At 46.0% G+C, this 15,682-nt stretch overlaps 1 protein-coding gene across 2 annotated transcripts in view; it reads left to right on the top strand.

The window, feature by feature from the left end:
* LOC143997816 (retinoic acid receptor responder protein 2-like) overlaps positions 1–15,682 on the top strand; it is a 46,168-nt gene that overhangs the window by 23,947 nt on the left and 6,539 nt on the right. The window contains exons 2-4 of one of the 2 annotated variants that reach the window (XM_077493631.1): positions 11,521–11,625; positions 12,409–12,504; positions 13,410–13,513. In XM_077493631.1, coding sequence (XP_077349757.1) covers positions 11,521–11,625; positions 12,409–12,504; positions 13,410–13,513 — 305 coding nt within the window. Of the gene's footprint in view, positions 1–11,520; positions 11,626–12,405; positions 12,505–13,409; positions 13,514–15,682 lie in introns of both variants that reach the window. The other variant, XM_077493630.1, reaches the window with a different exon arrangement.

Genomic DNA, 15,682 nt, shown 5'->3' with positions numbered 1-15,682 from the left:
GACACCCGGCAACTACGATCTCGGTAAAGAGTCTCCGATGGAGACTCTTTACCACGTGATCAGCCACGTCCAATCACGGCTGATCACAGTGTAAATGGGAAGAGCCGGTGATCGGCTTTTCCTCACTCGCGTCTGTCAGACACAAGTAGAGGAGAGCCGATCGGCTGCTCCTCTGACAGGGGGGGCCTGTGTTGATCGATTATCAGCACAGCCCCCCCGAGGATGCCCACACTGGACCACCAGGGACGCCACCAGACCACCAGGGAAAAGGTAATCCTCCCTAGACCACCAGGGATGCCAGTCAGCACAATGGATGCCAATCAGTGCCCATAATGGATGCCAATCAGTGCCCCCCAATGGGCATCACTGATTGGCATGCATTATTGTTTGGCACTGATTGGCATCCATTAGTACAGTATAACACCAATGCCGCCTATGAGTGCCCACCTGTGCCGCCTATGAGTGCCCACCTGTGCCGCCTATGAGTGCCCATCTGTGCCGCCTATCCATGCCCATCTGTGCCGCCTATCCATGCCCATCTCTGCCACCCATCCATGCCAATCCGTGCCAGCTATCAGTGCCAATTTGTGCCACCTATCAGTGTCCATCCGTGTCGCCCATCCGTGTCGCCCATCCGTGCCGCCCATCCGTGTCGCCCATCAGTGCCGCCTATCAGTGCCGCCTATCAGTGTCCATCAATGCCACCTCATCAGTGCCACTTCATTGGTGCCCATCAGTGCTGCCTTATCAGTGCCCATCAGTGAAGGAGAAAACGTACTTATTTACAAAGTTTTGAAACTGAAACAAAAAAAAAACATTTTTTTTTTCAAAATTTTCGGTATTTTTTTATTTGTAGCGCAAAAAATAAAAACCGTAGAGGTGATCAAATACCACCAAAAGAAAACTCTATTTGTGGGAAAAAAATGATAAAAATTTCATTTTGGGTATAGTGTAGCACGACCGCGCAATTGTCATTCAAAGTGCGACAGCGCTGAAAGCTCAAAATTGGTCTGGGCAGGAAGGTGTTTAAGTGCCCCCCGGTATTGAAGTGGTTAAAGGTATAAAAATATTAACCACTTGCCGACCGGCGCACGGCGATGTACGTCCTATTTTTTTGAAGAGGGATATCTCGGTAACGGCAGCAGCTGCTCCCACAACCGAGATATCCATCTCTTCAGGCGCCGGTCGTCTTTACGATAACGGTGGTCTCCGCGGCGGATTCGTCGCGAGATCACCGCTATCGGCGGCGGGAGAGGTGCCACCCCCCCTCCCGCCGCCCTCTCGCACCTTCCGCCGCTTACAGGAGCCGTCGGTAGCGGCGGAGGCGATCAGGTCCTTTAGCTAGCTGGGCATAGAGACAAGTGAGGCTAAGATGGCCCCCCCACTCGTCTCTTAGGAGGGCAGAAGCGACGTCAAAACGTCACTTCCACCCATACCTCTTAAAGGTATATTTTTTTTAATGTCATTTTTTCTTTTTTTTTTTTTTTTTTTTTTTTTTTGCATTTTAGTCCAAATATGAGATCTGAGGACTTTTTGACCCCCCAGATCTCATATTTAAGAGGACCTGTCATGCTTTTTTCTATTACAAGAGATGTTTACATTCCTTGTAATAGGAATAAAAGTGATCCTTTTTAAAAAAAAAAAACTGTGTAAAAATAAATAAAATCAATTAAAATAAATAAGAAAAAATAAAAAAAAGGTTTTTAAAAACACCCCGTCACGACGAGCTTGAGCACAGAAGCGAGCGCATACGTGAGCAGCGCCGCATATGAAAACGGTGGTCAAACCACACATGTGAGGTATCGCCGCGACCGGTAGAGCGAGAGCAATAATTCTAGCCCTAGACCTCCTCTGACGCCATTCCACGAAAGGGGGGGGCGCAATTTTGAAGCGTGACATGTTGGGTATCAATTTACTCGGCGTACCGTTATCTTTCACAATATAAAAAAAAAATTGGGCTAATTTTACTGTTGTCTTATTTTTTTATTAAAAAAAGTTAATTTTTTCCAAAAAAAAAGTGCGCTTGTAAGACCGCTGCGCAAATACAGTGTGAAAAAAAGTATTTCAATGACCGCCATTTTATTCTCTAGGGTGTTAGAAAAAAAAAACAATATAAAATGTTTGGGGGTTCTAAGTAATTTTCTAGCAAAAAAAAAAACTGTTTTAAACATGTAAACACCAAATCTGAAAAAGAGGCCTGGTCCGTAAGTGGTTAATGAACAAAGAAAACTAAAAAAAAAAAAAAAAAAAAATGTAATTATTAATAGTTTATAAAATAGAAGTGAAAAAAAAAAAAAAATCAACAGGAAAAATAATTAAATGGAGAAGGAGAATAGTTGATTTGCGTAAATGAAGGGTTAATAAACAAAGGAACATTTAATAAAAATTAAAAAAAAATAAAAATTTTTTGCTGGACGGGTTTCTTTAATCTGAATTCATCTGCAGATTGATGTTCATCCCTTTGATCTGTAGCTGAAGAATCAGAAAGATACAAAAAGAAACAATTGTTCTTTTTATGTTTCTGATTCGGTGGCTGAGTGATGTTGTTGATAAACATTGTCCGGCTGCTTTTTTTTTTTTTTTTTTTGGGCAGCTCCAATTGCCAGCACTTGGTTTACACTTCGGCTGTCAACAGGGGAACCGCACTGACAGCTGAAGAGTCTTCGGTTGTTAAGGACGCAGCAGCTTCGTTCCTTAACAAAGGATATTTGGCAGCTTTTTTTTTTTTTTACATTTGAATTGTCAGTGGGGGAATCCCGCAGAGAGCCGAAAGAACTGAGCCGGAAAGGAGCGGCTTCAGGTGTTGGAGCTTTTGTACTGAGTACTGATACTCACCCACATGCTTAGTATCGGCACTGAGACTGGTATCAGCATCGGTGCCACCCTGGACATCGGCACATTGTAACCCGGGCTATTCTTCTGGCATTGGGCAGTAAAAACCTCTTTCTGGCAGCTCCACCATGCAGCTCATTTCTGTTCAGGTGTCGTCATGTTGAGCTCCTTGAAATGACCACGCCGTCCTTTCCCAGAGCAGCCGGTGTTTCTCCTCAGGTCACCAGTGGGGGGTTTTCTTTGTATCCCGAACAATTCTTCTGGCGGGAATGGCTGCAATCGTTCTGGGTCTACCTGACCCTGGCTTGTGGTACCCAGAGATCCCCGAAATGTCCCCTGCTTAATAAATGATTGAACAGAACTGACTGACATATTCAAGGCTTTGGATATATTTTTATATCCTTTTCCATCCTTGTAAAGTTCCATTACCTTGTTATGCAGGTCTTTTGACTGTTCTTTTCTGCTCCCCCATGGTTCAGTATCTAGTCTTCTCCGTGCATCCATGAGAGAGACAACAAACTCATTGACTATTTATACACAGACCTCTTCATGTATCTACACCCTCCTCCTCATGTATCCACACCCTCCTCTTCATGTATCCACACCCTCCTCTTCATGTATCCACACCCTCCTCTTCATGTATCCACACCCTCCTCTTCATGTATCCACACCCTCCTCTTCATGTATTCGCACTCTCCTCTTCATGTATCCACACCCTCCTCTTCATGTATCCACACCCTCCTCTTCATGTATCCACACCCTCCTCTTCATGTATTCGCACTCTCCTCTTCATGTATCCACACTCTCCTCTTCATGTATCTACACTCTCCTCTTCATGTATTCAAACCCTCCTCTTCATGTATCCACACCCTCCTCTTCATGTATTCACACTCTCCTCTTCATGTATTCACACTCTCCTCTTCATGTATCTACACTCTCCTCTTCATGTATTCAAACCCTCCTCTTCATGTATCTACACTCTCCTCTTCATGTATTCGCACTCTCCTCTTCATGTTTTCACATCTCCTCTTCATATATCCACACTCTCCTCTTCATGTATCCACACCCTCCTCTTCATGTATCCACACCCTCCTCTTCATGTATTCGCACTCTCCTCTTCATGTATCCACACCCTCCTCTTCATGTATCCACACCCTCCTCTTCATGTATCCACACCCTCCTCTTCATGTATTCGCACTCTCCTCTTCATGTATCCACACTCTCCTCTTCATGTATCTACACTCTCCTCTTCATGTATTCAAACCCTCCTCTTCATGTATCTACACTCTCCTCTTCATGTATTCACACTCTCCTCTTCATGTATTCACACTCTCCTCTTCATGTATCTACACCCTCCTCTTCATGTATCTACACCCTCCTCCTCATGTATCCACACCCTCCTCTTCATGTATCTACACTCTCCTCTTCATGTATTCACACTCTCCTCTTCATATATTCACACTCTCCTCTTCATGTATCCACACTCTCCTCTTCATGTATTCACACTCTCCTCTTCATGTATCTACACCCTCCTCCTCATTTATCCACACCCTCCTCTTCATGTATCTACACTCTCCTCTTCCTGTATTCACATTCTCCTCTTCATATATCCGCACTCTCCTCTTCATGTATCTACACCCTCCTCTTCATGTATCTATACTCTCCTCTTCATGTATTCACACTCTCCTCTTCATGTATTCAAACCCTCCTCTTCATGTATTCACACTCTCCTCTTCATGTATTCACACTCTCCTCTTCATGTATTCACACCCTCCTCTTCATGTATCTACACCCTCCTCTTCATGTATCCACACCCTCCTCTTCATATATCCGCACTCTCCTCTTCATGTATCCACACCCTCCTCTTCATGTATTCGCACTCTCCTCTTCATGTATTCACACTCTCCTCTTCATGTATTCGCACTCTCCTCTTCATGTATCTACACTCTCCTCTTCATGTATCTACACTCTCCTCTTCATGTTTCTACACTCTCCTCTTCATGTATCCACACTCTCCTCTTCATATATTCACACTCTCCTCTTCATGTATTCACACTCTCCTCTTCATGTATTCACACTCTCCTCTTCATGTATTCACACTCTCCTCTTCATGTATCCACACTCTCCTCTTCATGTATTCACACTATCCTCTTCATATATTCACACTCTCCTCTTCATGTATTCACACCCTCCTCTTCATGTATTCGCACTCTCCTCTTCATGTATTCACACTCTCCTCTTCATGTATTCACACTCTCCTCTTCATGTATCTACACCCTCCTCTTCATATATTCACACTCTCCTCTTCATGTATCCACACTCTCCTCTTCATGTATCCACACTCTCCTCTTCATGTATTCACACTCTCCTCTTCATGTATTCACACTCTCCTCTTCATGTATCTACACCCTCCTCCTCATTTATCCACACCCTCCTCTTCATGTATCCACACTCTCCTCTTCATATATTCACACTCTCCTCTTCATGTATTCACACTCTCCTCTTCATGTATCCACACTCTCCTCTTCATGTATTCACACTCTCCTCTTCATGTATTCACACCCTCCTCTTCATGTATTCGCACTCTCCTCTTCATGTATTCGCACTCTCCTCTTCATGTATTCACACTCTCCTCTTCATGTATCTACACTCTCCTCTTCATGTATTCGCACTCTCCTCTTCATGTATCTACACCCTCCTCTTCATGTAATCGCACTCTCCTCTTCATGTATCTACACTCTCCTCTTCATGTATTCACACCCTCCTCTTCATGTATTCACACCCTCCTCTTCATGTATCTACACTCTCCTCTTCATGTATCTACACTCTCCTCTTCATGTATTTACACTCTCCTCTTCATGTATTCACACTCTCCTCTTCATGTATTCACACTCTCCTCTTCATGTATTCACACTCTCCTCTTCATGTATCTACACCCTCCTCTTCATGTATTCACACTCTCCTCTTCATGTATTCGCACTCTCCTCTTCATGTATCTACACCCTCCTCTTCATGTATTCGCACTCTCCTCTTCATGTATCTACACTCTCCTCTTCATGTATTCACACCCTCCTCTTCATGTATTCACACCCTCCTCTTCATGTATCTACACTCTCCTCTTCATGTATCTACACCCTCTTCTTCATGTATCCGCACTCTCCTCTTCATATATCCGCAGTCTCCTCTTCATGTATCTACACTCTCCTCTTCATGTATTCACATTCTCCTCTTCATGTATCCGCACTCTCCTCTTCATCTATCTACACCCTCCTCTTCATGCATCTACAACCTCCTCTTCATGTATCTGCACTCTCTTCATGTATCCACACTCTCCTCTCCATGTATCTATACTCTCCTCTTCATGTATTCACACTCTCCTCTTCATGTATTCACACTCTCCTCTTCATGTATCCACACCCTCCTCTTCATGTATTCACACTCTCCTCTTCATGTATTCACACCCTCCTCTTCATGTATTCACACCCTCCTCTTCATATATCTACACTCTCCTCTTCATGTATCCACACCCTCCTCTTCATATATCCGCACTCTTCTCTTCATGTATCCACACCCTCCTCTTCATGTATCTACACTCTCCTCTTCATGTATCCGCACCCTCCTCTTCATGTATCCACACTCTCCTCTTCATGTATTCACACTCTCCTCTTCATATATTCACACTCTCCTCTTCATATATTCACACTCTCCTCTTCATGTATTCACACCCTCCTCTTCATGTATTCACACTCTCCTCTTCATGTATTTACACTCTCCTCTTCATGTATTCACACTCTCCTCTTCATGTATCTACACTCTCCTCTTCATGTATCTACACCCTCCTCTTCATGTATCCACACCCTCCTCTTCATATATCCGCACTCTCCTCTTCATGTATTCACACTCTCCTCTTCATATATTCACACCCTCCTCCTCATTTATCCACACCCTCCTCTTCATGTATCTACACTCTCCTCTTCATGTATCCACACTCTCCTCTTCATGTATCCACACCCTCCTCTTCATGTATCCACACTCTCCTCTTCATGTATTCACACTCTCCTCTTCATGTATTCACACCCTCCTCTTCATGTATTCGCACTCTCCTCTTCATGTATTCGCACTCTCCTCTTCATGTATTCGCACTCTCCTCTTCATGTATCTACACTCTCCTCTTCATGTATCTACACTCTCCTCTTCATGTTTCTACACTCTCCTCTTCATGTATCCACACTCTCCTCTTCATATATTCACACTCTCCTCTTCATGTATTCACACTCTCCTCTTCATGTATCCGCACTCTCCTCTTCATGTATCTACACTCTCCTCTTCATGTATTCACACTCTCCTCTTCATGTATCCACACTCTCCTCTTCATGTATCCACACTCTCCTCTTCATGTATTCACACTCTCCTCTTCATGTATCCGCACTCTCCTCTTCATGTATCTACACTCTCCTCTTCATATATTCACACTCTCCTCTTCATGTATTCACACCCTCCTCTTCATGTATTCACACTCTCCTCTTCATGTATCTACACTCTCCTCTTCATGTATTCACACCCTCCTCTTCATGTATTCACACCCTCCTCTTCATGTATCTACACTCTCCTCTTCATGTATCTACACTCTCCTCTTCATGTATCTACACCCTCCTCTTCATGTATCCGCACTCTCCTCTTCATATATCCGCAGTCTCCTCTTCATGTATCTACACTCTCCTCTTCATGTATTCACACTCTCCTCTTCATGTATTCACATTCTCCTCTTCATGTATCCGCACTCTCCTCTTCATATATCCGCACGCTCCTCTTCATGTATTCACACCCTCCTCTTCATATATCCGCACTCTCCTCTTCATATATCCGCACTCTCCTCTTCATCTATCTACACCCTCCTCTTCATGCATCTACACCCTCCTCTTCATGTATCTGCACTCTCTTCATGTATCCACACTCTCCTCTCCATGTCTCTATACTCTCCTCTTCATGTATTCACACTCTCCTCTTCATGTATTCACACTCTCCTCTTCATGTATTCACACTCTCCTCTTCATGTATCCACACCCTCCTCTTCATGTATTCACACTCTCCTCTTCATGTATTCACACCCTCCTCTTCATGTATTCACACCCTCCTCTTCATATATCCGCACTCTTCTCTTCATGTATTCACACTCTCCTCTTCATGTATCTACACTCTCCTCTTCATGTATCCACACCCTCCTCTTCATATATCCGCACTCTTCTCTTCATGTATTCACACTCTCCTCTTCCTGTATCTACACTCTCCTCTTCATGTATCCGCACCCTCCTCTTCATGTATCCACACTCTCCTCTTCATGTATTCACACTCTCCTCTTCATATATTCACACTCTCCTCTTCATGTATTCACACTCTCCTCTTCATGTATCTACACCCTCCTCCTCATTTATCCACACCCTCCTCTTCATTTATCTACACTCTCCTCTTCATGTATTCACATTTTCCTCTTCATATATCCGCACTCTCCTCTTCATGTATTCAAACCCTCCTCTTCATGTATTCACACTCTCCTCTTCATGTATTCACACTCTCCTCTTCATGTATTCACACTCTCCTCTTCATGTATTCACACCCTCCTCTTCATGTATTCACACTCTCCTCTTCATGTATTTACACTCTCCTCTTCATGTATCTACACCCTCCTCTTCATGTATCCACACCCTCCTCTTCATGTATCCACACCCTCCTCTTCATATATCCGCACTCTCCTCTTCATGTATTCACACTCTCCTCTTCATATATTCACACCCTCCTCCTCATTTATCCACACCCTCCTCTCCATGTATCTACACTCTCCTCTTCATGTATCCACACTCTCCTCTTCATGTATTCACACCCTCCTCTGCATGTATTCGCACTCTCCTCTTCATGTATCTACACTCTCCTCTTCATGTATTCGCACTCTCCTCTTCATGTATTCGCACTCTCCTCTTCATGTATCTACACTCTCCTCTTCATGTATCTACACTCTCCTCTTCATGTTTCTACACTCTCCTCTTCATGTATCCACACTCTCCTCTTCATATATTCACACTCTCCTCTTCATGTATTCACACTCTCCTCTTCATGTATCCGCACTCTCCTCTTCATGTATCTACACTCTCCTCTTCATGTATCCACACTCTCCTCTTCATGTATTCACACTCTCCTCTTCATGTATTCACACCCTCCTCTTCATGTATTCGCACTCTCCTCTTCATGTATTCGCACTCTCCTCTTCATGTATTCACACTCTCCTCTTCATGTATCTACACTCTCCTCTTCATGTATTCGCACTCTCCTCTTCATGTATCTACACTCTCCTCTTCATGTATCCACCCCCTCCTCCTCATGTATCCACACCCTCCTCTTCATGTATTTACACTCTCCTCTTCATGTATCCACACCCTCCTCTTCATGTATTCACACTCTCCTCTTCATGTATTCACACTCTCCTCTTCATGTATCTACACCCTCCTCTTCATGTATTCACACTCTCCTCTTCATGTATCCACCCCCTCCTCCTCATGTATCCACACCCTCCTCTTCATGTATTTACACTCTCCTCTTCATGTATCCACACCCTCCTCTTCATGTATTCACACTCTCCTCTTCATGTATCCGCACTCTCCTCTTCATGTATCTACACCCTCCTCTTCATGTATCCACACCCTCCTCTTCATGTATTCACACTCTCCTCTTCATGTATTCACACTCTCCTCTTCATGTATCTACACCCTCCTCTTCATATATTCACACTCTCCTCTTCATGTATTCACACTCTCCTCTTCATGTATCCGCACTCTCCTCTTCATGTATCTACACCCTCCTCTTCATATATTCACACTCTCCTCTTCATGTATTCACACTCTCCTCTTCATGTATTCACACTCTCCTCTTCATGTATCTACACCCTCCTCTTCATATATTCACACTCTCCTCTTCATGTATTCGCACTCTCCTCTTCATGTATTCACACTCTCCTCTTCATGTATCTACACTCTCCTCTTCATGTATTCGCACTCTCCTCTTCATGTATCTACACTCTCCTCTTCATGTATCTACACTCTCCTCTTCATGTATTCACACTCTCCTCTTCATGTATCCGCACTCTCCTCTTCATGTATCTACACCCTCCTCTTCATATATTCACACTCTCCTCTTCATGTATTCACACTCTCCTCTTCATGTATTCACACTCTCCTCTTCATGTATCTACACCCTCCTCTTCATATATTCACACTCTCCTCTTCATGTATTCGCACTCTCCTCTTCATGTATTCACACTCTCCTCTTCATGTATCTACACCCTCCTCTTCATGTATCCGCACTCTCCTCTTCATGTATCCACACCCTCCTCTTCATGTATTCACACTCTCCTCTTCATGTATTCACACTCTCCTCTTCATGTATTTACACCCTCCTCTTCATGTATTCACACTCTCCTCTTCATGTATTCTCACTCTCCTCTTCATGTATCTACACCCTCCTCTTCATGTATTCGCACTCTCCTCTTCATGTATTCACACTCTCCTCTTCATGTATTCACACCCTCCTCTTCATGTATTCACACCCTCCTCTTCATGTATCTACACTATCCTGTTCATGTATCTACACTCTCCTCTTCATGTATCTACACCCTCCTCTTCATGTATCCGCACTCTCCTCTTCATATATCCGCAGTCTCCTCTTCATGTATCTACACTCTCCTCTTCATGTATTCACACTCTCCTCTTCATGTATTCACATTCTCCTCTTCATGTATCCGCACTCTCCTCTTCATATATCCGTACGCTCCTCTTCATGTATTCACACCCTCCTCTTCATATATCCGCACTCTCCTCTTCATCTATCTACACCCTCCTCTTCATGCATCTACACTCTCCTCTTCATGTATCTGCACTCTCTTCATGTATCCACACTCTCCTCTCCATGTATCTATACTCTCCTCTTCATGTATCTACACTCTCCTCTTCATGTATTCACACCCTCCTCTTCATGTATCCACACCCTCCTCTTCATGTATTCACACTCTCCTCTTCATGTATTCACACTCTCCTCTTCATGTATTCACACCCTCCTCTTCATATATCCGCACTCTTCTCTTCATGTATTCACACTCTCCTCTTCATGTATCTACACTCTCCTCTTCATGTATCCACACCCTCCTCTTCATATATCCGCACTCTTCTCTTCATGTATCCACACTCTCCTCTTCATATATCCGCACTCTTCTCTTCATGTATCCACACTCTCCTCTTCATGTATCTACACTCTCCTCTTTATGTATCCACACTCTCCTCTTCATGTATCCGCACCCTCCTCTTCATGTATCCACACTCTCCTCTTCATGTATCCACACCCTCCTCTTCATATATCCGCACTCTTCTCTTCATGTATCCACACCCTCCTCTTCATATATCCGCACTCTTCTCTTCATGTATCCACACTCTCCTCTTCATGTATCCACACCCTCCTCTTTATGTATCTACACTCTCCTCTTCATGTATCCACACTCTCCTCTTCATGTATCCGCACCCTCCTCTTCATGTATCTACACTCTCCTCTTCATGTATCCGCACTCTGCTCTTCATGTATTCACACCCTCCTCTTCATGTATCTACACTCTCCTCTTCGTGCATCTACACTCTCACCTCTTCTTTTCAGGAATTGGATGACGGGCTGTTTATGAATATGGAGATCGGCCTGAAACAAACGAAATGCCATAAGGAGCAATGGATGGACCCGGAATGCAAACCCACCAGAGATGGGGTGAGGGGCGGACGAGTCTTTTAATGAATTTACTTATTTTAAAATATGAAAATTTAAACACAACCGGCCCAGCGGGAGGAGAGATGAGGTCACAGTGTGGTTGGTGATGGGGCGGGGGCTCAGCGGGAGGAGAGATGAGGTCACAGTGTGGTTGGTGATGGGGCGGGGGCCCAGTGGGAGGAGAGATGAGGTCACAGTGCGGTTGGTGATGTGGTGTGGGCCCAGCGGGAGGAAAGATGAGGTCACAGTGCGGTTGGTGATGGGGCGGGGGCCCAATGGGAGGAAAGATGAGGTCACAGTGCGGTTGGTGATGGGGCGGGGGCCCAATGGGAGGAGAGATGAGGTCACAGTGCGGTTGGTGGTTGGTGACTTCACCCCTCAGATCAGTCCCAGACCCTTTGCCTTTAGGATCATAGCGTACCACTGTATGTGTAAGGTTGGGCTTCTTCCACACACTGATGTCCTCTGACACTGATGGCCTTTCAGTGACACCAGGGAGGTGGGTGGTCCAGGCTGTGTAGCTGAGCCTAGTGAGCTATCATTTACATCCAATGGCCACCAGTGCAAACGGCATTGTGTACCTACCTGGGCATGCATGCTGGGGGTTGCTTATACTTGAAATAAATACAATTTAGATTTCATGATGAGATGAACACTTTGGATCCTTTGAAGTCTTTGGTGCTCACCTACCTTTCCCCAGCAGACAGATGGCAGCAGATCTCACTCCACCCTAAACCAGATATGGACGCTTCATCATAACTGCTTGTATTTTATCCTCAGAAGTCGTACAATTGTGTCGGATGCTTCAAGTTTGATTTTGGGGAGCAGAGAGCCCGCTCCAGGTACATCCACTGCGCCCCCCCGAGCCGCGCCGCCCAGGTACGACCGCCTTCCATTGTGGTGTTACTTCCTGTAGAGACGCCTCTTATATGACCATTCGATGGAATAAATATGAAGCCGTCTTCCAGTATAGCTGGGAATGGCGCAAGATCGCCCCCCGCATGCGGCTCTACACTAGACCCCTCCCCTCCCCCGCAGCATTTCCCACCAATCCTCCCAAATCTTCACTATTCATAGAAATTCAAACACTAAATTCTCTTGTCAACGAAATTGTCATCATCCCCAAAGTGAAGAAATGTAACCGCTATGTATCAAATGATGTTACGTAATCTCCACACTGGAGGGACCTTCTATGCCGCGTACACGCGACCAGACTTTCCCTCAGAATAAACGCTGAGGGTGTTTCCGACGAAATTTCCAACCGAACGGACTTGCCCACACACATGATCACACCAAAGTCTGACGGGACTAGAAAAGGAAGTTGAATAGCCAGGAGCCAATAGCTGCCCTTGTGTTGTATTTGGTCCGTCAGACCGGCACACAGGCCAACGGTTTTCCCGAAAGGAATCGATTCCATCGGAAAAATTTAAAACGTGTTCTATTTCTCGGTCCGTCAGAATTTTTGAAGCCCCACACACACGATCAGAATATCCGAGGAAATGACCTTTTCTGCCGGAAAGTCCGGTCGTGTTGTACGCGCCACTATTGTGGAATTCCATCCCGCCAGCTGGATATATTGATTAATAAATCCGATACAAAGAGCTGCGGGAATATCAGCAGATTATTAATGATTCTTATAAAATAAAGCCGATCAATACTATGAGAGCAATCCACTTTTATCCTGTCTTTGTATTGTATTATAATATATTCTTTTATTCTATATATATATACACTATGTTGTGTTACATTGTATTCTATTATCTCTGTCTCATTGACCACCCAAGGAAAAGATTATTAATACGAGGAGAGAAAACTGCAACAATGTAAAGAAGCCAAAACAGAAACCACCAGTCTACAGTGTTGGCAGCGTCACCTTCCTGAGATATCGGTGAGTTGTCACCTTCCTGAGAAATAATTCATATATTTTATTCTATATTCTATTCTATATTGTAGATAGAAGACTGTCATTGGAACAGAGCAGAATGGGGTTGGGGCGGAAAGTGTTAGACAATTTTGCTTTGTACACCTATGTTTCTACAGAGATAACAGCTCTCTCTTTCTCCCCCCCCCCCCCACCTTGCTCTACCCCCGGGCCTCTACTCCCTTCTCTCCCCACCCCACCTCACTCCACTCCCATCCCCATCCCCCTCTCACTCCTACCCCCTTCTCCCTCCCACATCTATCCCCTTCTCCCTCCCACTCCTATTCCATTCTCCCCCCACCTCTATACCCCCCCCCCCCCACGTCTACCCTATTCTCTCTTCCACCCTACCCTCGTCTCCCTCCCATTTCTACCCCATTCTCCCGCCCACTCTACCAATTTCTCCCATCCACTCTACCCATTACCCCCACTCTACCCATTTCTCCCCCCCACTCTCCTCCCTTCTCCTGCCCACTCTACCCCCATCTCCTGCCCACTCTTCCATTTCTCCCCACCACTCTCCTCCCTTCTCCTGCCCACTCCACCCCCTTCTCCTACCCACTCTACCCATTTCTCACTCCCACTCTACCCCCTTCTCCTTCCCACCCTATCCCCTTCTTTCTCCAACTCTACTCTCTTCTCCTCAAACTATCTTCTCCCTCTCACTCTACCGCCATCTCCCTCCCACTTCTACCCCCTTCTCCCTCCCACTCTGCCCCCTTCTCCCTCCCACTTCTACCCTCTTCTCCCTCCCACTTCTACCTCCTTCTGCCTCTCACTTTTACCCATTCTCCCTCATATTTATACCCCATTCTCACTCCCACTCTATTCTCTTCTCTCTCCCACTTTTACCCCCTTCTCTCCCTCCCATTCCCCCCCTTACTCTACCCCCTCCTCCCTCTCACTCTACTTCCTTCTCCCTCCAACTCTACCCCATTCTCCCCCCTCCCCACATTACCCCCACCCCCCCCCACTTTACCCCTTTCTACTTCCCACTCTATCCCATCCCCCTTCCACCTTACCTCTTTCCCCATCACTCTACCCCCTTCTCCCTCCCACCTTTACCCCTTCTCCCTCCTATTTATTCCCCCTTCTCCCTCCCACATTTACCCCTTCTCCCTTCTATTTATTCCCCCTTCTCCCTCCCACTCTACCCCTTCTCTTTCCCACTCTACCCCATCCCCTTCCACTCTACCCCTTCCCCCATCACTCTACCCCTTCTCCTTCCCACCTTTACCCCTTCTCCCTCCTATTTTTACCCCCTTCTTCTTCCCACTTCTACCCCATTCTCCCCCCCACTCTACCCCTTCTCTTTCCCACTCTACCCCATCCCCTTCCACTCTACCCCTTCCCCCATCACTCTACCCCTTCTCCTTCCCACCTTTACCCCTTCTCCCTCCTATTTTTACCCCCTTCTTCTTCCCACTTCTACCCCATTCTCCCCCCCCCACTCTACCCCTTCTCTTTCCCACTCTACCCCTTCTCTTTCCCACTCTACCCCTTCCCCCTTCCACCCTACCCCTTCCCCCATCACTTGACCCCTTCTCCCTCCTATTTCTACCCCCCTCTCCCTCCCACTTCCAACCCACTCTACCCCTTATCCTTCCCACTCTACCCCCTTCTCCATCCCACTCTCCCCTCTTCTCCTTTCCACTCTACCCCATCCCACTTCACCCCTTCCCCCATCACTCTACCCCCTTCTCCCTCCCACTTTTACCCTGTTCTCCCTCCACTGGGCCCCCTTCTCCCTCCACTCTGCGCCATTCTCCTCCCCACTTTAACCCCTTCTCCTTCCCACTCTATCCCATCCCCCTTCCACCCTACCCCTTCCCTGATCACTCTACCATCTTTTCCCTCCTACTCTACTCACTTCTCCCTTCTTACTCTACCCCTCTGCTCTCTTCCCCTTTTCTTTCCCTCTCTGTTCTACCTCCCTCACTCTACCCCGCCTCTTCTCCCTCCCCCCACAACTCCACCCTCCTCTTTCCACCTCTACCCTCTCTCTACTCTTCCGCTCACTCTACCCTGTCATCCTCTTGCCTCTCTACATGTTCCCCTCTCTCCCTGCTCTACCCCCTTATCCCACTTCCCCCGCTCTACCCCCTTGACCGACTCCCCCCTATCTACCCCCTTGAC

Source organism: Lithobates pipiens, unplaced genomic scaffold (genome assembly GCF_037356315.1).
Source record: "Lithobates pipiens isolate NorthernLeopardFrog02 unplaced genomic scaffold, aLitPip1_a1.2 Scaffold_19, whole genome shotgun sequence".
NCBI classification, from domain to species: Eukaryota; Metazoa; Chordata; class Amphibia; order Anura; family Ranidae; genus Lithobates; species Lithobates pipiens.
This window is presented reverse-complemented; position numbering and strand designations above follow the sequence as displayed.